This window comes from Ranitomeya imitator, chromosome 2 (genome assembly GCF_032444005.1).
Source record: "Ranitomeya imitator isolate aRanImi1 chromosome 2, aRanImi1.pri, whole genome shotgun sequence".
Classification (NCBI taxonomy): Eukaryota; Metazoa; Chordata; class Amphibia; order Anura; family Dendrobatidae; genus Ranitomeya; species Ranitomeya imitator.
The window spans coordinates 343,482,606-343,508,377 of NC_091283.1; the positions used below are offsets into that span (position 1 = coordinate 343,482,606).

The 25,772-nt window shown below is 44.5% G+C and overlaps 1 protein-coding gene across 2 annotated transcripts; it reads left to right on the top strand.

Annotated features, from left to right (window-relative positions):
• On the top strand, positions 1–25,154 carry LOC138663710 (zinc finger protein 154-like). 2 transcript variants are annotated; one of them, XM_069750021.1, is made up of 8 exons: positions 1–52; positions 977–1,274; positions 18,583–18,660; positions 18,786–18,965; positions 19,049–19,172; positions 19,256–19,347; positions 19,545–19,635; positions 21,955–25,143. In XM_069750021.1, the coding sequence occupies exons 3-8, from the start codon at positions 18,583–18,585 to the stop codon at positions 23,052–23,054; spliced, it is 1,665 nt and encodes a 554-aa protein (XP_069606122.1). In that variant the 5' UTR covers positions 1–52; positions 977–1,274; the 3' UTR covers positions 23,055–25,143. The 2 variants fall into 2 exon arrangements, with proteins under 2 accessions (XP_069606122.1, XP_069606121.1); XM_069750020.1 differs by having other exon boundaries at positions 9–52; positions 18,524–18,660; positions 21,955–25,154.
• Positions 25,155–25,772: the final 618 nt, after the last annotated feature.

A 25,772-nucleotide genomic window follows, 5' to 3' on the forward strand; every position in this document is an offset into this window, starting at 1 on the left:
GGTCCTGTGCACAGAGCAGCCATATATGTGGTGTGCGGCTCTGCAGGTGGAGGTAGGTGCTGGAGATTCCCCATTATTCTCTATCAGGATTACTTATTACGCTGCCTTCTATATCGCCACCATATCCCGCAGCGCTGTACACACATTATTATCACCGTTCCTATTGGGGGCTCACACTCACTATAGCCCTTTTTCGCACTTGTGATTCCGTTTTCTATCTGTGAAGTGATGGCCTTTTCATCTGTGTGATGATCTATATTTCATCTATTTTTCTATATGATTGACCCCTTAGGACGAGACCATTTTCATTTTTGTTCTTTCGTTTCCTCCGTCTCCTTCTAAATGCCACAGCTTTTTATTCTCCATAGACATATTTTGCGCACGCATCGTTCATGCCGGATGAGTTGTAGTTTTTAAAATATACCGCTCATAGTACCATAATATGGACTGAAAAATGGGGCAAAAAAATCCAAGTGCAGTGAAATGGTGAGAAAACCCCTAGAACTTTGCAATTGCTTTATGGGATTAAGTTTTTGGTCTTTAATCGTCTAGTAAAAATGATGTGACCACATATTTCTCCTGGTTGGTACATTCTTTTTCTGGCCAAGGAGGAAAAATGTGGAATGTTTTTGTCATTTAGCTAAATGATTCTGACATTGAGCCATGAACTCCATTTCTTAGATGTCAGGGTTCAAGTAAATAATAGAACTCTCCTCACAGACGTATATAGAAAACCAACTGCAACAAACTGTTTTGCATTTTGCCAGTACGCACCCGACGCATACAAAAACCGCATTACCATATAATCAGTTTTTGCGTTTGAGAGGGTCAGTAAAAAAGGAATATCTTTTGACAAGCATGCAGATGAATTAAAAAGTTGGTTCTTATCAAGAGGTTATTGTAAAGGAATTTTATTTTTTATTTGTTTCTTGTTTGTTTTAAATAAAAAAATATTTGCTTTTAATTGTTGTTACAGAGGGGTGGTGGAGAAGCCGCCATCACTATAATAGAGACCGCCTATCCACTTCCTTCCATACCAGGACCCGTTAAAGTGTCTGATCGACGCGAAACGGCCGTCGTCCTCCACTGCACCTGCTCCCCTGCATCCATGTACTACTTGCATTGAATAAAGAAAAGATTGTTTTACTGCATCACGGAGTGCCACCTATTTTTTCCTCCTTGGCCTGGACTTTGTACAACGCTAATCGTTTCAGGTGTTGCACCCGGGATTTTGCAAGCCGTACACTGCTGGTCCGCCGAGTAAGCTTGAAAAGGTATATTTTAAGTTGTTTGGTGCTGGTTTTCGCATTTTTACATTTTTAACCATTTTACTTTGGGAACTTGAACTTTCAATCACTTTATTTCCTATTCACTACAATACAATTCTGAGGTATTGCAGTATATTGTGAAATTGACAGTCTGATATGAAGTCCTGCTACAGGGCAGGACACGTAGAAGACATGGGCATGGGGGCTTTCATTGAACCATTGGCTGCCATGATAACCGATCAGAACCCCAGATTTTGTCACATGGGGTGGCAATGACCATCAGTAGTGATGGCCATCTTGTTGGAACTCTTTAAATACCGTTTTTGCACCTGTCGTCTTTCTAGAGGGTAAACTGATGCGTTCAGCGCTCGCTACAAATAAATCAGTTACTGTTCAGTGTTAGATCCTAAGCTTGCTCCGTATTTTGATGGTATACAGTAAAATTAGATGTAAGATGGCCACTGCCAATCGAATAAAAAACAGTATTTCACAAGCATCTTATTGAAATCAGTCCATGAAAAATAGATAATACATTATAATTTTTATAACATAATATGGTATCTATATACAGTGGGGCAAAAAAGTATTTAGTCAGTCAGCAATAGTGCAAGTTCCACCACTTAAAAAGATGAGAGGCGTCTGTAATTTACATCATAGGTAGACCTCAACTATGGGAGACAAACTGAGAAAAAAAAATCCAGAAAATCACATTGTCTGTTTTTTTATCATTTTTTTTGCATATTATGGTGGAAAATAAGTATTTGGTCAGAAACAAACAATCCAGATTTCTGGCTCTCACAGACCTGTAACTTCTTCTTTAAGAGTCTCCTCTTTCCTCCACTCATTACCTGTAGTAATGGCACCTGTTTAAACTTGTTATCAGTATAAAAAGACACCTGTGCACACCCTCAAACAGTCTGACTCCAAACTCCACTATGGTGAAGACCAAAGAGCTGTCAAAGGACACCAGAAACAAAATTGTAGCCCTGCACCAGGCTGGGAAGACTGAATCTGCAATAGCCAACCAGCTTGGAGTGAAGAAATCAACAGTGGGAGCAATAATTAGAAAATGGAAGACATACAAGACCACTGATAATCTCCCTCGATCTGGGGCTCCACGCAAAATCCCACCCCGTGGGGTCAGAATGATCACAAGAACGGTGAGCAAAAATCCCAGAACCACGTGGGGGGACCTAGTGAATGAACTGCAGAGAGCTGGGACCAATGTAACAAGGCCTACCATAAGTAACACACTACGCCACCATGGACTCAGATCCTGCAGTGCCAGACGTGTCCCACTGCTTAAGCCAGTACATGTCCGGGCCCGTCTGAAGTTTGCTAGAGAGCATTTGGATGATCCAGAGGAGTTTTGGGAGAATGTCCTATGGTCTGATGAAACCAAACTGGAACTGTTTGGTAGAAACACAACTTGTCGTGTTTGGAGGAAAAAGAATACTGAGTTGCATCCATCAAACACCATACCTACTGCAAAGCATGGTGGTGGAAACATCATGCTTTGGGGCTGTTTCTCTGCAAAGGGGCCAGGACAACTGATCCGGGTACATGAAAGAATGAATGGGGCCATGTATCGTGAGATTTTGAGTGCAAACCTCCTTCCATCAGCAAGGGCATTGAAGATGAAACGTGGCTGGGTCTTTCAACATGACAATGATCCAAAGCACACCGCCAGGGCAACGAAGGAGTGGCTTCGTAAGAAGCATTTCAAGGTCCTGGAGTGGCCTAGCCAGTCTCCAGATCTCAACCCTATAGAAAACCTTTGGAGTTAGTTGAAAGTCCGTGTTGCCAAGCGAAAAGCCAAAAACATCACTGCTCTAGAGGAGATCTGCATGGAGGAATGGGCCAACATACCAACAACAGTGTGTGGCAACCTTGTGAAGACTTACAGAAAACGTTTGACCTCTGTCATTGCCAACAAAGGATATATTACAAAGTATTGAGATGAAATTTTGTTTCTGACCAAATACTTATTTTCCACCATAATATGCAAATAAAATGTTCAAAAAACAGACAATGTGATTTTCTGGATTTTTTTTTCTCAGTTTGTCTCCCATAGTTGAGGTCTAACTATGATGTAAATTACAGACGCCTCTCATCTTTTTAAGTGGTGGAACTTGCACTATTGCTGACTGACTAAATACTTTTTTGCCCCACTGTATATATATATAATTGTCTAAGGGTTTTTCTGTCTGTCTGTGTTAGGTCTCGAGTTCCCGCTTCTGCACAGGGGGAATCTCGAGCCATCTCCGCTGCGGTCTCCCATTCTTATCCAGCCGCAGTGGAGTCTGCTCAGCAGGGACGTCGGTCCCAGCGTCTTGCTCAGTCTCACTCGGTACAGAGAGTTACTGCTGCTTCTTCAGCTTCTGCCATTAAAGCCAGTGCTGGTCAGCAACGAGCGGACTTCTCTGGGACTAAGTCCTTGTCTGCACACACTGAGCATGCCCAGGGCAAGATCTCCCATTGGAGATCGAGGGTCATGTGCTCAGGCTCTGCAGCACATTCCATTGGTCCTCTTGGCAGGTCTTGGAAGGGCAAAGTTTCTGTGGCCACTTCCTGTGCTGCAACTATATAAACTGCGCATGACCGCACGGCCATGCGCTAGTGTACAATTGTTAATGTGGGTATGTTGTGAGTGCAAGTTGTCCTTGGATACCCCTACCCTATTGAATGTCTGTTCGCGGAAGGTGTATGGTTGCTATCTAGCGCCCGACTTATCCTACAGCACGAATCACACATTACAGCGTCTAGTTGCTGTGACCGCCAGTACGGCGCCGTGCACTTCCTCTGTGCTTTCCTTACCCAAGCCTGGGTGGTTGGTGGCGTTCGTCAGTGCGGCACCGCATGCACTCTTGTGCCTTAATATTGTTGTTTAGTTTCCTTACACACCCAGTTGCGGTGTTGTGCCAGCAAGGGGCTAATCGGACTTCAATCCTAGTTGGGGTTGAGTTCGCTGACTACTTGCTCGCACTCTATGTGCGGTACCGCGGTCCTGTGACGCAACAGGATCGCTTCCTTCACGCTGGGTGAAGTTTAACCCACGTGTGTATACTTATGAGTACCGCCATATAGTCCGTCATTACTTGGCAGCAGGTTCAATCTCTGCACGGTGGACCCCGGGCTGCGAACGCACCATACTCTATCTGTCTTATTATTTGGTGCGTTCCGCTAGCCCTAACATTACACTAGCGCCAGGGTCTGGCTAGTAATGACGGACAAACAGCAATCCTTGCGGTATATCCAGCAGCTGGAGGGTAGGTTGGCGGCTCTTGAGAGCGCAACCACAGCTGTGGATGTTACCGCAGTTGCTGTACAGGCTGCTAGCGTGGCTGCAGCAACCCTGTCCATTGCCACTCCTGCTCCGACATTTTCTCGCCTCCCGCTGCCAGAAAAATGTTCTGGTGATAGCAAATTTTGTAGGGGATTTGTGAGTCAGTGCTCTATTCACCTCGAGCTCCTGGCTGCACGTTTTCCCACAGAGCGGGCTAAGGTGGGATTTATAGTATCTCTCTTGTCGGACAGGGCATTGGAATGGGCTACGCCGCTGTGGGAGCGTGGTGATCATGTGGTGCAGAGTGCTCCGCTGTTTCTGAGCACTTTGAAACAGGTCTTTTTAGGACCTCAAGTCACCCATGATACTGCGCTCCAACTGCTGGCATTAACTCAAGGTGAGTCCTTGGTCAGTCATTTTGCCGTCCAATTCCGCACTTTAGCTTCGGAGCTGGATTGGTCGGATAAAGCTCTTATCCCCATATTTTGGAGGGGCCTGGCTGACCACGTTAAGGACGCTCTGGCCACTAGGGAGATTCCTGCCACACTGGAGGAGTTAATAACTGTCTCCACTCGAATTGACCTCCGTTTTAACGAGCGGAGGTTAGAGCGAGCCCAGTGTAGGCAGAGGTTTCGGCTGGCTCCTACCTTCGCCAAACCTCTGGAATCTCCGGTCCTGGTTCCTGAGTCACATGAGGCCATGGAAGTGTCACAAGCGGGATCTAAGTCCCGGACCGCTTGTGCACTCAAGGTCTATCATGTTTGCCAGCAGTCAGGACATCTAGCCACCAGATGTCCTCAGCGGTCGAGGAAACGTCAGCGTCTAGTGGTAGTAGGTGGAGGTACACTAGACACGGCGACGTTTGCCTCCAAATTGTCCTTTAAGGGGACAATTACTATAGGCTCATTCTCCCAATCGGTAGAGCTCTGCGTGGATTCTGGGGCGGAGGGCAATTTTATGTCTTCTGCCTTCGCCCAACGTCACGCAATACCCCTGGTTATGCTAGCTCAACCAGTAACGGTACGAGTGGTGAATGGGTCGACACTGCCCTCACAGATAACACACCAGACCATCCCTTTTACTCTGTCCATGTCGCCATCTCATCAGGAGATTATATCTCTGCTCGTCATTCCTGAGGGAATTGATGAGATCCTGTTGGGAATACCTTGGCTACGGTACCACTCTCCTCATATCGAGTGGTCCTCTGGCAGAATCCTGGGATGGGGCGAATCTTGTGGGGGTAGGTGTCAGAGGGAGTGCGTTCAGGTTGCTACTACAGAGGTACCCGCAGATCTTTCCTCTCTCCCCAAGCAGTATTGGTCTTATGCAGACGTGTTCTCCAAAAAGGCGGCGGAGATCCTTCCGCCCCATCACCCCTATGACTGTCCTATTGATCTCTTGCCTGGTGCTGAGCCTCCCCGGGGTCGAGTCTATCCGCTATCTCTCCCGGAGACGGAGGCAATGTCACAGTACATCCAGGAAAATCTGGCAAGAGGATTCATTAGGAAGTCAGTGTCACCTGCTGGGGCAGGGTTCTTCTTCGTGCAGAAGAAGAATGGGGAATTGCGTCCATGCATAGACTACAGGGGTCTTAATGCCATCACCGTTAAAAATAAGTATCCTTTGCCCTTGATATCTGTGCTCTTCGATAGGCTTCGGGGAGCAAGGGTATTTACTAAACTAGATCTGCGGGGTGCTTACAACCTGATTCGCATCCGTGTGGGGGACGAATGGAAGACGGCTTTTAACACCAGGGATGGGCACTATGAATATCTGGTGATGCCCTTCGGGCTCTGTAATGCCCCAGCCGTTTTCCAAGACTTTGTGAACGATATCTTCCGGGATATGCTTTCCAACTTGGTCGTAGTCTATCTGGATGATATTCTCATCTACTCTCCAGATATTGACTCCCACCGGAGAGATGTTTGCAAAGTCTTCGACCTCCTACGGGCAAACTCCCTCTATGCCAAGTTGGAGAAGTGTATGTTTGAGCAGGAGTCCTTACCTTTCCTGGGCTACATCATCTCTGCCCAGGGATTGGCTATGGATCCTGCCAAACTACAGGCTATGATGGACTGGCAGGAACCCCATTCTCTTAAAGCGGTGCAGCGCTTTATGGGGTTCATTAATTATTATCGCCAGTTGATTCCGCACTTCTCAACTTTGGTAGCTCCCTTGGTTGCCCTCACCAAGAAGGGGGCGAATCCCAAATTGTGGTCTGAGGAGGTCTCCAAGGCCTTTAACTCTATAAAGTCACACTTCGCTAGCGCTCCCATCCTACATCGCCCCGATGTTGATAAGCCATTTATCATGGAGGTGGATGCCTCTTCTGTTGGTGCTGGAGCAGTCCTCTTCCAAAAGGATGCTCAAGGTCGGAAGCATCCTTGCTTCTTTTTCTCCAAGACCTTCTCACCAGCAGAGAGGAATTATTCCATCGGGGACAGGGAGTTGCTAGCCATGAAGTTGGCTTTCTCGGAGTGGAGACATCTCTTGGAGGGAGCACGTTTTCCCTTCCAAGTCTTCACAGACCATAAAAATTTGGTGTACCTGCAGACAGCCCAGCGGTTGAATTCTCGCCAGGCCAGATGGTCCTTATTCTTCTCCCGGTTTCATTTCACCCTCCATTTTCTTTCTGGGGAGAAGAACATTCGGGCCGACGCTCTCTCTCGCTCAGTTGTGTCATCTGCGGAGGAGGAGCCTCGGCTTATTGTCCCCACCGAGAGCTTGAGAACTGTGGCCCCGGTTTCGCTAGAGTCTGTGCCCCCGGGCAAGACTTTTGTTCCATCCAGTTTGCGACCGGAGGTTCTCTCTTGGGCACACTCGTCCAGGGTGGGTGGACATTTTGGTACCAAAAGGACATCTGAGTTACTGGCGAGGACATACTGGTGGCCGCATATGGCTCATGATGTCGCAGAGTATGTTCGGGCGTGTGTCTCTTGCGCCAAGAACAAGACTCCTCGGCAACGGCCAGCTGGTTTGCTTTATCCTCTGCTGGTGGCGGAAGGCCCTGGGAGATGGTCGGGATGGACTTTGTGGTGGGCTTACCCAAGTCTCGTAACTGCACCATTATCTGGGTGATCTCCGACCATTTTTCCAAAATGGTGCACTTGGTGCCTCTTCCACGGCTACCTTCTGCACGGGCGTTGGCTGTCTTGTTCGTCAAGCATATCTTTCGCCTACACGGTATGCCAGACAAAATTGTTAGTGACCGGGGTCCCCAGTTTGCGTCTCGATTCTGGAGAGAGCTTTGTCGTCTACTCAGTATTGAGTTGAATCTCTCTTCGGCATATCATCCCGAGACGAATGGGTTGGTAGAGAGGGCCAACCAGACCTTGGTCACATATTTACGACATTTTGTTTCTGCCAGGCAGGATGACTGGGCATCCTTGCTACCGTGGGCAGAGTTTGCACTTAACAATGCCGTAGCCGACTCCACCGGTCAGACTCCATTCCTGCTAAATTACGGCCAGCATCCGCGTGTTCCTGTGCCCATGCCTGTGTCTTCTGCTGACTCCAGGGTGGCAGACTGGACTGTGGAGGCACGGGACATTTGGGACCGCACGCAGGATGCCATTCGGGCCTCCAAGGAGAGAATGAGGTCCTCCGCCGATGTTCATCGGCGCCCCGCTCCAACCTTTGCTCCTGGCGACTTGGTGTGGCTCTCCGCCCGTAACATCAGGCTGCGAGTTGAGTCCACTAAGTTTGCTCCTCGCTACTTGGGTCCCTTCAAGGTTCTCGAACGGGTTAATCCTGTGGTCTACCGTTTGGCTCTTCCTCCACGCTTGGGTATCACCGACACCTTTCATGTGTCCCTCTTGAAACCCGTATACATGTCCCGGTTTTCCGAGTCATCTGCCGGGACATCGGTTTCGTCTACGGACGATTACGAGGTGAACGCTATTTTGGGGTGCAAGGTGGTACGCGGCAAAAAGTTCTATCTGGTGGATTGGAAGGGTTATGGCCCAGAGGACAGGTCATGGGAGCCTGCTGAAAACATTCGGGCCCCACAGCTCATTGCTGCCTTCGAGCGTAGCGAGGCCCAAGGAGGGGGGGCCCTAGGAGGGGGGGTAATGTTAGGTCTTGAGTTCCCGCTTCTGCACAGGGGGAATCTCGAGCCATCTCCGCTGCGGTCTCCCATTCTTATCCAGCCGCAGTGGAGTCTGCTCAGCAGGGACGTCGGTCCCAGCGTCTTGCTCAGTCTCACTCGGTACAGAGAGTTACTGCTGCTTCTTCAGCTTCTGCCATTAAAGCCAGTGCTGGTCAGCAACGAGCGGACTTCTCTGGGACTAAGTCCTTGTCTGCACACACTGAGCATGCCCAGGGCAAGATCTCCCGTTGGAGATCGAGGGTCATGTGCTCAGGCTCTGCAGCACATTCCATTGGTCCTCTTGGCAGGTCTTGGAAGGGCAAAGTTTCTGTGGCCACTTCCTGTGCTGCAACTATATAAACCGCATGACCGCACGGCCATGCGCTAGTGTACAATTGTTAATGTGTGTATGTTGTGAGTGCAAGTCGTCCTTGGATACCCCTACCCTATTGAATGTCTGTTCGCGGAAGGTGTATGGTTGCTATCTAGCGCCCGACTTATCCTACAGCACGAATCACACATTACAGCGTCCAGTTGCTGTGACCGCCAGTACGGCGCCGTGCACTTCCTCTGTGCTTTCCTTACCCAAGCCTGGGTGGTTGGTGGCGTTCGTCAGTGCGGCACCGCATGCACTCGTGCCTTAATATTGTTGTTTAGTTTCCTTACACACCCAGTTGCGGTGTTGTGCCAGCAAGGGTCTAATCGGACTTCAATCCTAGTTGGGGTTGAGTTCGCTGACTACTTGCTCGCGCTCTATGTGCGGTACCGCGGTCCTGTGACGCAACAGGATCGCTTCCTTCACGCTGGGTGAAGTTTAACCCACGTGTGTATACTTATGAGTACCGCCATATAGTCCGTCATTACTTGGCAGCAGGTTCCATCTCTGCACGGTGGACACCGGGCTGCGAACGCACCATACTCTATCTGTCTTATTATTTGGTGCGTTCCGCTAGCCCTAACAGTCTGTCCTGGAAATCCCGCCAGGCCTCGACCAATCAGCGACGGGCACAGCATGGCGACGATGATGTCATAAAGGTTGCCTCGACCAATCAGCGACAGTCTGCCGCGAATTCTGGAATCATCATTGTCCATATACTACGGGGACATGCATATTCTAGAATACCCGATGCGTTAGAATCGGGCCACAATCTAGTTCTCTATAATCTATGTCCATAAAGTTCCCATCTATGAAAGTATAAAATGAATTAACCCTTATACTAAGCATCATAATGAAAAAAATATCAAAAAGTCAGAATTGGCGTTTTTCAGTCACAGCACTCGACCATGCAGTTTTTTTAAGCACCATAAAAGGGAAGACAGCAGAAGAAATGCCATTAATGGCACCCCAAAATTAACATATTGATGTAACTCATGGATTATATTTGGCTTGACAGAATATCATAATCAGTAGAGAAAAGCTTCAGGATAATGCCAAACTGGTTTCACTTTCTGGCTTTTTCAGGGGTCAGATGCAGAATACATGTTCTAAGAATCATACAATGTATTTTTTTTTATTCAAATACATTTTTATTAAGAATAACAAGATAATTGACATGTTACATTCTCATTTTCGATACAAAGTTTTTCCCCTTCAAGCAACCCCCTTCAATCCCAACGTCCCCCGCCCCCACCCAACAAAACAGCTCACCTTGCTTAGCACCTCCATCATTAAAACAATAGAGTAACTAATCCCTCAGCCAATAATGTAAGCCACATTTTACATTGCCATTAATTTGGGACCTTAATTCACTCAATTTCTATAATACCCCTATCCCATGGCAATCCACGGAGACCACATTTTATTGAACATTTCGATTTTCCCTCTTTTTTTATAAAACCCCTTTTCCAGTGTCAGGCCTTGCTTCACATACTGGAGGAATTCTCCTCTTGACGGCGGCTCTTCCCTAATCCAGTTTCGAGCTATTACCTTCCTAGCCATGTATAACAATCTGGCAATAGCTATCCTTAGGTTGTTATCCACTCCAATCTCATCCACGCATCCCAACAAACAGACAACTGGATCCCTTGGCACCGTGCATCCATACGCACCTTCCATACGACTCAAAACTACCAACCAAAAGGCAGTCAGTCTCGGACACGTCCACATCATATGAAATATATCAGCATATGTAGATTTACACCTCGGGCATTCAGAATCATCACGCAAACCTGCCTTATATAATACTATCGGAGACTTATGAACCCTGTGTATTACATAAAGCTGTGACAGCCTATACGGTTCGCTAAGTGACAGTCGTGGAACCCATTCTAGCACCGACTCCCAAGTCTCGTTATCCATTGGGCCCAGATCCCTCTCCCACTTAGCTCTCGCCATTATTGGAAACCCCAACAGGAAAGTATATAGCAGGTCTTTATACAAAGTAGATATAACCCCCCCGAGTAGTCCCTTCTTTACACACATACTCTAGCACTATATCCCTTTGAATTCTAATACCTCCGTCCCTATTCTCAGCTCCAAAAGCATGCCTCATCCGCAAATACTGATTTTCCCCTGCAGGCCCAAGACCAAATTCCGCCTGCAATTGGGAAAAGGATTTCAACTCATCTCGCTCAATTATTTGATACACGTACTGAATCCCTTTGACCTGTCATTCTGTTAGTACCCCCAGTGCCTCAAACTCCTGTAAATTATTGTTATGCCATAGCGGTGAGAATCTAGTCAAGTCCGTGATCCCACGTATATGTCTCAGCCTACCCCACAGCCTACATATCAACAATACAGTCGGGTATAATTTCCCCAGAGCCCCCAGGGATCCATCCTCCAGACATTGTACTACTGGCCTTCTTTTTGTCACCACTTCCATCAACCGCTGTACCGCTCCAGATGACTCTTCAACTGCCCAGCCCTTTAGATGCTGACTTTGGGCTGCAAGAAAATATATTTCAGGGTTAGGCAGTGCCAGGCCCCCATCTTCCTTGGGTCGCTGAAGTGTCTCCAGTTTGATACGCAGATGTTGTCTCCCCCATATTAAATTCCTAAACAGAGAGTTAATCTGTCTAAATTTCCCGCGCGGTATCCAAACTGGCACATTATGAAGAATATACAGTATTTTCGGCATCAGAATCATTTTGATAAGATTCACCCTACCTACCACAGATAAATGCAGCTTAAGCCAAGCATCCACTTTTGCCTTAAGAATGCCTAAGATTGGAGTAAGATTCCTATGTATATAATCAGTAACAGGCATAGATACTCATATTCCAAGATACTTAAATTAGCTCGTCTCCTTCAGTCGCCCATCCTCCAGTGGCTCCCCATCAGCGTCATCCACCTTAAACAAGATAGACTTACTCCAGTTTATCTTTAGTCCCGACACCGATCCGAATCGTTCAATAATCCCAATGGCTCCCTCCAAGGACGCAACCGGGCCAGCCAGAAATAGCAGAATGTCATCCGCATACAACGCCAGTCTTTCTTCAATCATCCCATATTTAAACCCAGACACCTCATCAGACCGTCGAAGCTTAGCAGCCAGTGGTTCCACAGCCAGAGCAAACAGAAGAGGAGAGAGCAGACACCCCTGCCTCGTCCCTCTAGCCAATTGTATGGTCCGTGATAACTCCCTGTTCACCCTGACCCTGGCCATCGGCATCGAGTACATCAGCCGAATCCAAGATATGAACTGCGGTCCAAACCCCATACTCCGCAACACCTGCCAGAGATACCCCCACTCCACACTATCGAACGCCTTATGGGCGTCTAAAGATGCAATAACTCTCTGGCCACAGTTATCGGATCTGAGTTGCAAATTCATAAACAGCCTTTGTAAGTTGATCGCAGTGGACCTATCAGGCATAAAGCCAGACTGGTCTGAGTGCACCAGGCCGGAAATGACACCTGTCAACCTCATCGCCAACACCTTAGCCAGGAGTTTAACATCTATAGTGAGCAAGGAGATTGGCCGATATGAATCCGGCTGTTTCGAGTCTTTCCCCTCCTTAGGAATCACCACTATTATGGCCTCTCGCATAGATGCCGGCAGACTTCCTCTACTCCTAGCCTCCTCCAGGACCACCTTTAATCTAGGGATCAGCACTTCCCCCAAGTTTTTATAAATTTCGGCAGGAAATCCATCTACGCCAGGCGCCTTTCCATTAGCCATAGATTGCAATGCCCGACCCAACTCCTCCTCCGTGATGGGAGCCTTCAAATCCTCCATCTGTGTCACTCAGCCTTGAGAGCTCCAATTCCTCAAGGAACGCCACCGTGCCCTCCATCGACCCATCCACCCGAGAGGAATATAAGTCCGCATAAAAATCCGCAAAAACCTCTAAAATCTCTGAAGTCTCAGAGACCGCCATACCGCTCCCCGACACCAGAGAATGGACAAAGGAAGTATTTCTTTGGGCAGAAGCCACCAGCGACAGCATATGACCCACAGATTCGCCCTCCTGGTAATAAGCCAGGTTCATAAATTCCCTCTTCCTTTCAGTCTTACCCAACAAAACTTCTTCCAGCTGACTCTGAGCTGCCTTTAACCTCCTCCCAGTTTCCGGAGTACCCGTTATTACCATCTCGTCTTCAGCTATCCTCAGCCCATCAATTGCCGACCTCTCTGCCTCTCTCGATTTCCGCTTACACCTGCTAATATCCCTAAACAGCAGCCCTCTTAAGTATGCCTTCATGGCTTCCCACACAGTAAGAGCGTCTACACTTCCCTCATTTATCTCAAAAAATTCCACCAACTCCTGCTTTATCTTTTCCAAATCTATGCTGTGCAGCCAGTTAGGGTGAATTTTCCACTCCCTCCTGCTCCCGGTCCGTGTCCCCACCGGTCGAAACTCCACTTCAACTGGACTATGGTCTGAGAGAGCCCTAGGCAAATATCTCACTTCCCCTACCATCGTATCCATCAAACGGTTACCCAGCGCCAAATCGATCCTGGAGAAAGTACCATGAGCTGGCGAATAACATGAATACCCCCTTTCCCCAATATGTCTAACTCTCCATAAATCAATCATACCTACTTCCCGGACATAGGTCCCAAACGTAGTGATATGTCCCACTGTCCTATTCTGGGGTTTTTTATTTTTATCCCAAAAGTCATCACATATATGATTAAGATCACCAATAATTAGAAATGGTAACGGACCCCAACGCTCCACCCTCTCCAGCACCTCTCTTATTTTCTTGCTTGAGTATGGGGGCGGAATATACATTGCCGCTATACACATCAACACTCCATTTATTTTACATTTCACCGCCACATACTGACCATCCACATCCTCCTTTACCATTACCTCTTCATACTGCACCCCTGCAGGTATTAACACAGACACACCCCTAGAGTACGTAGAGAAAGTAGAATGATACGCCCTCTGTATCCAGCGCCTATTCAATAAATTCACTCTCTCCCGCACTAAATGTATCTCCAGCAGGCATATCATTGAGACCTTCTGTTCTCGAACATACTGCAGACTTGCCGCCCGCCGTGTTTTATCCGCCAGACCTCTCACATTCCAACTCAATATTTTAATACGATCCCCCATCATGTGGCTCATCATCCCTCATAGTATCCAATTTCCCAACTATGAGCTGTCCCAAAATGCCTCCCGCCCCCCCTGCCTCCTCCCAACTTACCCCTCCTAACCCCCCCAATGTAACGCATTCTTCCTCTCATCAAGAGTGGGGCTCCACTGCCCACTGCGAACACTCTCCCTTACTTAACCCTCTCCATTCGCGTCCCGCTGCCATAACAATCAGAATTTCCCCCAACTTTTCATTTTATTGTATCTTAACATTCCAACTTTTATGAACATATAGTAAAAGTACCAAACCAATTTACAGTACCCGGCATAGCCCTCCTCCCCCATACTTAGTAGACGGTACTGTCCCCTCCGGCCGATCCCTCAATATGGCCCAGCAAAACCCTCAGCAGTTGCTCAACTCTTTAACCAATGCTAACAAGCGCAGAACCCTCTGCCAACGACAGAGAAAACAATTCCCACCCGGATCTCGCCGAAATGTCAGTCGCCCATTCCCTTAAGCTTTTTCTCATTAGTATCAAGCCACTGGGTAGAGTCCTCCGGTGTCAGGAAAAAGTGGGTCTTATTAAAAGCCACCAGTCTCAGCTTTGTGGGAAACATCACTGAATGCTGCACTCCCAGCTCCCTCAGTCATCGCTTAACCCCAGTAAACTTCATCCGCTGCTTCTGAACCACAGCGGAATAATCCGGGTAAATGGCGATTTTTTGACCTCCAGCCGTCAGATCCTCCATCTCTCTAGCCTTTCTGAGGATAATGTCTCTGTAGTTCAGTATTTTGGCAAGCATGGTACGGGGATTCGGTCCTGGGGCAGGGGCCTGCGGCGGGACCCTATGAGCCCTTTCAACAGCAAAAACTTTTGTCAACACTGTGCTCTCAATTTTCTCCAGCAGCCAGTTTTCAACAAACTCTGTGGGGTTTCTCCCCTCAGTCTTTTCAGGCAGCCCCACTATACGTATGTTATTTCTTCTGGATCTATTTTCCAGATCCTCATTTTTGGCCGTGAACTCGGCTATTGCTTGGGCGAACTTCTCAGCTTTTTGTGATTTAACTATGTGATCTTCTGCTGTGCTCACCCTCTCCTCCACCGCTCCCATACTTTTGTCCATCTTTTGCAGAGCTGCATTAATCTGTGCCGTGTCCCCTTTAACCTCCTGCATCTGTTGGGCTAGGGAATTCAGGGATTGCTGGCATGAAGAGATCAGTGTGATAACATCTCTGAGGGTCGGCTTCTCTTCCTGCAATATGTCTTCAGGCCCCCCACTTGCCCCCGCCATGCTGCCTCTCTCCTTCCCCCTCTGTACGTCATGCTTCTCAGCCATACCTGTTTCCTCCTCTTCCTTGTCAGCTCCAGCTCTGGATCCTTGTTCTGCCTCGTCCGCAGCCTCCACCCTGGCATACTGCTGCAGCTTCGCCGCCACCTCCATGCGCCGCTGACATGCTGCATTCTCCCTGTCAGCGTCTTCTCTGACCTCGGCGCCATCTTAGCCGGCTCCTGCATCGCTGGCTCCCGCGTCTTTCTGCCGCCTCCTGGTCATTGTCGCCGATGCCGGTACCGCCGCTCAGCACCGCTGTGCTCTCTGGACCTTCAGCCAGCCGATATATGATAAGTATACCCGAAAATCGTGGTTAAAGCAGGATTTTTGTCCTTCTGGCAGCGGGAGCGCTCTTCCCTGCGTCCGCTCACATGGCCAGCTAGGACACGCCCCGAATCATACAATGTTAGAGTTGGAAAATAAATAAAACTAAAATAAAAAAAAACAACAATATACCATACCTGTCTGTAGTTCTGGCCCATGCCTTAATCCATGTCTGGGGGTTAAACAGTTTTCAATTTGGACGGTGCCAAGTTGCGACCGTCCAAGCTGAGAACCAATGGTGACTGAACTGCTGTGAACGCAGCCTCAGTGACCAGTAGTGACATCATCAGGGTTACCTCCGGTCACTGTGGCTGCGTTCCCAGCCAGGCTGAGATGCTCGCTAGCACCGTGAGAAAAATGTTTTAATTATTTATTTACAGCACAGGAGCCAGCTAATGAATACACCCATCAGCCACTACTGCTCTCGCTGTTATTAGCGATACAAGCGTCGGAGGATGGGAGCTGTGGTCCCATCAGCTGACGCCAGTGACCGGAGGGAAACTTTATACCTCCGATCACAGCTGAGCACTCACACTGTCTTATGACAGCGTGGGAACCGCGGCTCTCTGGCTGCCGGTATGATTCCAGTGCCTTTCAGAAGCGGTGTTTGCCACGCTGTCATGCACATTACAGCATGACAAACACTGGATGTTCGGGCCCCAAGTGAATGAGGTCCGGGTACTGTTCTGGTACCCGAACTTGAACTTTTTGTAACTGTTCGGCCGGACTCGAACATCCAGCTGTCTGCCCATCTCTGCTCACCACCTCTCGTCGCAGCCTGTTCCACTCATTGATCACCCTAACTGTCAAAAAGATTTTTTCTAGTATTTTACCTGTATCTTCTCCCTTTCAGTTTCATTCCATTGCTTGTCATGTTTCCATGTGCAAATTAGAATAATAATGATCCCTCTACACTGTTACATCCCTTCAGATATTTGTAGACAGCTAAGAAAGTTTGGCCTGATTGATGCCACCAAGGAAAAAAGCACTATTGAAGACATTGAAAAGTAGAGTAGAAGCAGGAGTGATAAGACCTTGACTTACCAGAGCATGTTATGCAGAGACTAGATTTATACAAATAGTTGTGTACCATATTTTATTGGCTGTAGAAAGACTGTTGAGTTATATTGTGTTATATCTGCAAAATTATGTGACTTTATTTATAACTTGTATGATCCCAAATAGCGCAAACAGCGGGTGTAATAAGTATTGAACACGTCACAAGTAAATATATTTCTAAAGGTGCTATTGACATGAAATTGTAACCAGATGTCGGTAACAATCCATCCAATCCACATAGTCAAAGAAATCAAACCATAGATGGCCATAAATTAAGTTGTATGTGTAATATTGAGAAATGACACCAGGAAAGATTATTGAACACGCTTACTACAATTTATTTAATACTTCGTACAAAAGCCTTTGTAGGTGATGACAACTTCAAGATGCCTCTTGTATGGAGAAACTAGTCGCATGCATTGCTCAGGTGTGATTTTGGCCCAGTCTTCCACACAAAAACTCTTCAATTTCTGAAGGTCCTGTGGGCTCCTCCTATGAACGCTGAACTTTAGCTGTTGCCATAAATTTTCTATTAGATTCAGGTCAGGTGATTGGCTGGGTCAGTCTACTAGCTTTATTTTGTTTCACTGAAACCAATTGATAGTTTCCTTGGCTGTGTGTTTGGGATCATTGTCTTGCTGAAATGCCCACACTTGTTTCATCTTCATCATCCTGGTAGATGGCAGCTGATTTTTATCAAGAATTTATCGGTACATTTGTCCATTCATCTTTTTTTCAATTATATGAATACATGATGTGTATAATGGCATCCAAAGAGTTCAATTTTGGTCTCATCTGACCAGACTATATTCTCCCAGTATTTCACAGACTTGTCTAAATGTTGTTGAGCAAACTGTAAACACGTTTGAACATGCTTTTTGTTCAGCAATGAAGTCTTGCGGGGTGAGCGTGTATACAGGCCATGGAAGTTGAGTGCATACTTATAATTTTCTTTGAAATAATTGTACCTGCTGATTCCAGGTCTGTACCTCTCCACAAGTGATCCTTGCCTCTTGGACAACTCTTATGATAATTCTTTTCACATCTCTGTGTGAAATCTTGCGGAGAACACCTGGTCATAGACAGTTTATAGTGAATTGATGTTCTTTCCACTTCCGGATTATAGCCCCAACTGTGCTCAATGGAACCTTGAGTAGTTTAAAAATTCTTCTGTAATCAATGCCATCAGTATATTTTACAATACTAAGGTTGAGATTGTCTCAGATTTTACCCATCATGAGATGTTTCTTCTGTGGCATCTTGGTTATGAGACACCTTTGAACCAGCTGATATTATCTTTCACTAAGTGGCAGGACTGCTTTCTAATTAGTGATAGATTTCAGCTGGTGTCATGAATTTGCTTGACTTTTTGCACCTGTCTTTCTTCATGTGTTCAATACTTTTTCCCTGTGTCATGTTTGATTTCTTTGCCTTTGTGGATTTGATGGATGCTACCAACAATTGGTGAGAATTTCATGCCAATTGCACCTTTAGAAATATATTAACTTAAAAAATTGCTGACGTGTTCAATATTATTACACCCGTTGTAGGTACTCTTCATTTAACCTCTAGATGTATGAAGTGCTTTACCACATTATTGCTTTAAAACTTGAGTAATTGTATTTTTTGCATGGTATTTTGGACGATTTTACACTTGCTCATCTTCTTTCCATTTAGGTTGTTACAATATTGGATACTAATATTTGATCTATATAATTTTTCCTCACCCATCAAAGATGTATATGGACAGGGACAAGATGGCAGACAAAATATTATACCTCACCCTAGAGATCCTCTTCCGGCTTACTGGAGAGGTGAGAGATTCTGATGACATCACATTACTTCATATCTATGGGAATAACAGATGGACAGAACTGGAGAGGTGAGGACTCTGAAAATGTCTGGATTGAGATTTAGTAATGTGTCTCTCCATAACCAGGATTACACAGTAGTGAAGAAGACTTCTAGTGAGCGCTATCAAGACCCAGTATCTGAGGGAAGAGGTAGAACCATGAGCCCAATCTCTGGACCTCCACCTCACACCCTGATGCATGAGGACATCAATGACCAGAAGATCCTAGAACTCACCTACAAGATGATTGAGCTGCTGACTAGAGAGGTGACACTGCTGGGAATGCTGGGACATTATACAGTAACGCTATGAAGGGATCAAGGGGATGACGGTATCATTGTATGTGTCAGGTTCCTATAAGGTGTCAGGACGTCGCTGTCTATTTCTCCATGGAGGAGTGGAAGTACTTAGAAGGACATAAAGATGTGTACAAGGACGTCATGATGGAGGTTCCCGAGCCCCTCACATCACCAGGTAATAGACAGGACTAAATACACACAACCTATAACTATCTGTATGTAAAGAATGAATTCAGTCCCTGTATGTGTTTCCTCCAGCTCTATCCAGTAAGTGGACTACACCAGAGAGATGTCCTCTTCTTCCACAGGACTTTAAACAAGAAGATCCCAATGTTCCTCAGGATCATCAGGTAGATGGAGAGAAGGTGTCATGAGATCTCCTCTATGATGTGTAGACAGTTGTGAAGGTCTTGTGTTCAATCTTGTTTTATCCCCCAGTATTCTATGTTTTATACTTGTGTAAGAGAACAGTGGAGATGTCAGGATAAGAGCTGATCATAGCTGTGAGTTCTCCATCTGTCTGTGACTTTTACAATATTTGTTTCAGGGTGAAGATCTGACCCATATTGATACTACAGAGACATATGTGAGTGGTGATGAGTGGTGTAAAGAGGAGATTATTACATATGACTACCCAGGTGAGTAGTAACCACTAAGTGCAGAAAAGTCACAGAATCTTTGTATGAGAGAAATATATAATTATTCATATTTATTTTTAGAACAGCATTGATTCCATGGTGCTGTACATGTGAAGGGGTTACATACAAAAACAAATATAAATTCAATGAACAAACTAACAATAATAGACTGTAACAGAGGGGAGAGGAACCTGCCCTTGTGGGCTTACGGTCTACAGAGTAATGGCGAAGGAGACAGTAGGTTGAGGGGATGTAAACCACCTTGAAGAGATGGGTTTTCAAGTTTCGTCTGAAAGTACCGAATATGGTGTAAAATTGGACTCGTTGGGGCACAGAATTCCAGAGGATGTGGGATACTCAGGAGAAGTCTTGGAGGCAATTGGTTGCAGAACATATCAGTGTGGAGGAAACAAGAAGGTCTTGGGAGGACTGGATAATACATGCTGGAAGATTTTGGACAGTCTTGTATAGGGCAAAAATACTTTTACAGGAGGGTGGTTACCCAAAGAGAACAATATTGCTCGACTGCAGAGATTTTTATACCTGATTTTTCCACTTTTCACTCTTGGGATAGTAAGCTGTCTCCATGGCATCCCAAATCTTCCAGATGACTTCTTGTCATATGACACAGTTAACTATTTATTATAACTCAGAAACAACAAACAGTAAATAGATAGCTAGCATAAATTATATTTTACTTCTTCCAACATCCATTGTGCATGTATAGCATAATAGGCGAGAAGTGTTGCAAATCACTATACGTGTACTTCACAGTGATGGAGCTGGCTCAGGAGAAGAGGTGGTAAAAGTCAGTTGTACATTGTAGCCGACGCTTTTCTGCAACCATCACTATCGATGCTACTAACTAGAGAAGAGCTGCCCCGCAGAAGGTCGGGTTCGACCAAACTTTATTTTAAAGTTCGTTTAGTGTACCAGAACTGTACCTGAACTTGAACTGACACCCATAGAAATCAGTGGCGACCTGAACTTTAGAGCTGGAACCTTTCTTTCTCTTTCTTAAACTCCCCGGAGAAGTCCATGTTTGGAGTCCAGCACTGGACATAAGGGTCTGGTACGAACCCTGAACTTTACAGTTCGGGTTCGCTCATCTCTACTACTGACAATAGTAACAGCGGCATTTAATTGTTTGAAAGTAAATGGAAACCCCTTTTTTTATTCCATCAGTTTCCCTGTGACACGATCGCATGGTACTGACTGCTGCTACGGCTATCCTGCCAGTTACACTGGCCTGTTAGACCCTTCTTATAACAGGGCTTAACAGGTCATATCTTGGTGTAAAATGAACAAGTGTAATATGTTAACCTAGTGATCAGCTTATTCACTCTTCAAGTCCTGTAGTGAGATTTAGAAAAAAAGTTAAATAACATTTGTAAAAATGTAAAATGAAGTAAGAAAACAATTGTGGAAAATGTTTCAAAATAGTTTTTGTGTAAAATCAAAAATAAGCAAAAGAAGGTACAACATAGCTGATGTCACTGCCTTCAGAACTACGCAAGTTATAAAAATGGCACAATATTTAACCCGTCTGGTGAAAACGGGAAAAAGTAAATAAAATAAAAAAAACTTGTGAAAATGCTGTTGTTTCATCATACACATACGTCAAAACGTATGTAATAAATAGCGGTATCACTGAAAATGTCAGCTCATCCAGCAAACATATGGCTCTGCAAAAAAAAGGAGAAATTTGTAGTTCTAATATAGATTTTATCGTGAAAAGACAATCAAACTGCTCAAATCAAACTTAACTCAGGAATAAAGTTTTCTTATCACTTCTACCGTTCAATGAACAGTGTTAAAATGCTGATTTCTGTTTATTTTGCTTCCCAAAAGTTGAAATAAAAAAAAGATAAAAAGTGATATGCCTCAAAATCTGCCAATAAAACCTTGAACTCGTCTTGCAAAAAAACAAGCCCCAACTTCAGTTCGGATTGTGTCCGATGAGCAATAGGGGATTCCTATGTTACTGGTAGCAGAAAGGTTCTGGAGTAGTAATAATTTCCAAAAACTTTTCCAGGAATATTGGCCTACCCAACGGCACATGCTTTTCCCTTCTGAGCCATGCAGGGTGCCCAAATGACAGTTATCGTTTGCATATTATTAGCAATGCTATTGTGGGAGAACCCCCTTAACAATTAACTGTTAGTTTGTGATCTGTTTCACATCACTGTATTAGTAAGCAAATTTTGCTCCATGTCTTTTAGTTTTCATGGTTATTTTTAAATATTTAGGATGTAAAATATCTGTATACATTTGTGTGATATTATTAAAAAATAATAAAATCATTTTTACTCTTGGTAGATGACTGTCCCAGAAGCTCAGAGGAACATTGGATATCTTTAGATTGTAAAGAAGATAATTGTGGTATCACACAAGACACATATGAAGAACATGTCACAAATCCAAATATAGCCCTCCACAGCAAAGATCTATCATCTGAACCTTTCGAACAGGTTCTACTTTCTGATTCATCACAGAATGTAAGGAAAAATAAATGTCACAGAAAACGTATCCTAAATCAAAAGGGTCCCACAGTGGAGAAGCCGTTTTCATGTTCAGATTGTGGGAAATGTTTTAACCGGAAATGGAGTCTTGTAGTACATCAGATAATTCATACAGACGCAATGCCATATTCATGTTCAGAATGTGGGAAACCTTTTAATAATAAATCAAGTCTTGTTAGACATCAGTGGGTTCACACAGGGTTGAAGCCATATTCATGTTCAGAATGTGGAAAATGTTTTAAGCTGAAATGGTGTCTTGCAGCACATCAGAGAATTCATACAGGTGCAATGCCATATTCATGTTCAGTATGTGGGAAACTTTTTAATAATAAATCAAATCTTGTGAGTCATCAGTGGGTTCACACAGGGGTGAAGCCATTTTCTTGTTCAGAATGTGGGGCACTTTTTACGGACAAGTCATCTCTTATTAAACATCTAAATATTCACACAGGGGTGAAGCCATATTCATGTTCAGAATGCGGAAAATCTTTTAACCAGAAAGGCAATCTTAGTACACATGTGAAAAGTCACACAGGGTTGAAACCATTTTCCTGTGAAGAATGTGGAAAATGTTTTAGTGAAAAATCTATTCTTCATAGACATCAGAGAATTCACACAAGTGCAAAACCCTATTCATGTCCAGAATGTGGAAAGTGTTTCAACCGGAAATCATGTCTTGCTACACATCAGAGAATTCACACCGGAGGAAAGCTGTATTCATGTTCAGAATGTGGGAAATGTTATACAACTAAATCAAGTCTTGTTAGACATCAATGGGCTCACTCTGGGGTGAAACCATTTTCATGTTCAGAGTGTGGAAAAAGTTTTAGCCAGAATTCAGATCTTGTTAGACATCAAAGAACTCACATGGGCAAGAACCCATTTTTGTGCTCATAATTTGGGACATGTTTTTCCAAGAGATCAAGCTTTATAGACCATCAAAAAACTCACACAGGGCAGATGCCACTTTAATGTACCTTATGTGGAAAGTGAGACCATGAATAAGGTTTACTGCCGAAACACGTAGGTCCTTTTCGATACCTTCTTTCTTGCTAGTTTTCCAGTTATCATTCCCGAAAGTACAGGGTGGGGAATTTATTTGAATACACCTTGGTGGGCCATTTATAAAGATGCAATCTAAAATGGCTGACTTCAAAATGGCCGCCATGGTCACCACCCATCTTGAAAAGTTTTCCCCCTTCCATATACTAATGTGCGACAAACAGGAATTGATATCACCAACTATTCCCATTTAATTTAGGTTTATCCATATACATGGCCCACCCTGTATTTCATTAATTAATAAATGCTACGTACTATATATACTTACCTGGGATGATATATTCCACGCTTTATCCTTCCTTTTACCTCTTCATATGTGAAAAGTGTTTTAACCAAAAGCTAGCTCTAAATGGCCAACAAAAATCTCTTGCAGGGTTCCAGCGAGAGCTTTTCAACTTTCAGTTACAAACCCTAAATGTTGGCCCTCAAAATAGAGGCTCAAGCATAGGTAGTAACCTAGTTTCACTCAGATGTCACGTAAATCTCCCCTACACTCCTCTGTGTCACAATCCCCATTTATCTCATCTAGTGGACCATACCATTCGTAAGTTTTGGATAAGGAAGGATCTCAAGTATTTGGTAAAACTTTTTTGTTAAATCCTCCTTTTTTCCTGCCTTTGATATCTTAAAATATTAATATGACCTGCCTAATTCCACCTTCTTTCAGTTTCTCCGGTTCAGACACTCCTTTTGTGTGCAGTTTGGCTTACTTCAAGCGTAATTGGGACCCTGTAATTTGGAGTCGTTATCAAGATCAATTGATCTGGCTAAACCCATAACATGCACAGTGTACATAGTATTTTATCTATGTACGCTACTTAACCTTTTGATAGTGTCCTATTGAAGTGGAGGGGAGGCTCTTTTTAGTCTTGATGGCAGCAGTAGGAGTTTAGTATACTTTGGAATAAGCTCCAGGGATGTTTAATATATTACAGATTTGTACATACTGTAGCATATACTACAGCAAAATATTGGAATCTTTGACTTGGATCTTTGTTTTCTGTGTAGAGGACTACAGGGAATTTTCATTTATGCTGTCTGGTCCTACCCTAAATCGACCTGGTCGGAAATGGTCTTTTTTATGCACGCTTCCTTACAGTTCCCTAAGGTCTTCTCTTCACAGGTGTGCTTTTGTAAGCATCTTGGATGATATTGTGCATAATATGCTATTCTTTCTTATACTTTTTTTTTTCTCAAAAGTAGTCATAATGGAGTTAAAATTGGCAGATACTTCACCATTATTATGCATTCCTTATATAGCGACATCATATTCCACAGCGCTTTACATACATTATCATCACTGTCCCCAATGGGGCTCACAATTTAAATTCCATTTCAGTATGTCTTTGGAGTATGGGAGGAAACCCACACAAACACGGGGAGAACACATAAACTCCTTGCAGATGTTGTCCCTGGTGGAATTTGAACCCAAGACCACAGCGCTGCAAAGCAACAGTGCTGCCCATTATTCCACTGCGTCAATTTTCTATAAACTATTCTAAATGTCCAGAAAATGGGCAAATAAATTAGAGAAGATCTAGTTGCTTTGGCTTGAGACAGAGATTACGGGTGTTTCTGAGACATCTTCCCCAACTTTTCAACTAGGTCATTTAATCTACTCCCAACACCACTTATTTGGGTTTGGGGAGGGAGGAATGAATGTGTTGTTATTGTCATGTAAATCATACAGACCATTTGGTCTTGGGTTGTTGAGGCCCTTCCTATACACCTGAGCTATGACCAGTCCTCTTACTAAGTTGTGACGATACTTTTCTAAGTGTTCTACTCTATTATGTTTGTCCATCATTATGATGATCACGTTCTCATTTTTGCATGTCTGTTAACAAAGATAAACTGTTATTTGCTTTATGTACATGTTCTTGTTTTTTTATTGTTATAAATTAAAAAAAACTGATAAAAAAAATCTCACACAGGAAAACATTTATGTCTAGAATTTTTGAAATGTTTCGTGACCATATCGCATCTGTTTAAGGGTAAGCTCACACAGGGTGTTTTTGCTGCTTTTTTTCTGCAGCAAAACCTGATCATCTTGGCAGGAAAGAAGCTGCGTCAAAAACGCAGGTTTAGATTCGTTTTTGGTGCGGTTTTTTTTCTCTTTGTGCATGCTAATGTCCTTGGATTTTCATCTGCAAAAACGCAGCAAATAATGATACCTGCGTTTTTGCTGCATTTTTTTTCAACACCCATTCAAGTCAATGGGTGAAAAAAATCAGCAAAAACGCTGAAAGAAGTGGCATGCTCTATGTCCAAAAAAACGCAGCAAAGTACAAAATACTGATCGAACAAATAACCAATGTGTGTGCATGAGATTTCTGAAATCTAATCTCATAGGCTTTGCTGGTATTGTAAAAAGCAGCTGAAAATTAGCATTAAAAAGCAGCAAAAGCGCTCTCTGTGAACTTACCCTAAATATGAAATGTAGCAAAGTGTTTTTGCCAGAAAACAGGCATAACACAATTTCAAAAGTCTCAACATCATTGTGAGTTTTGGTGTTTTCATGCCAGTTTGAAGCATCTAGGTCAATATTGACTG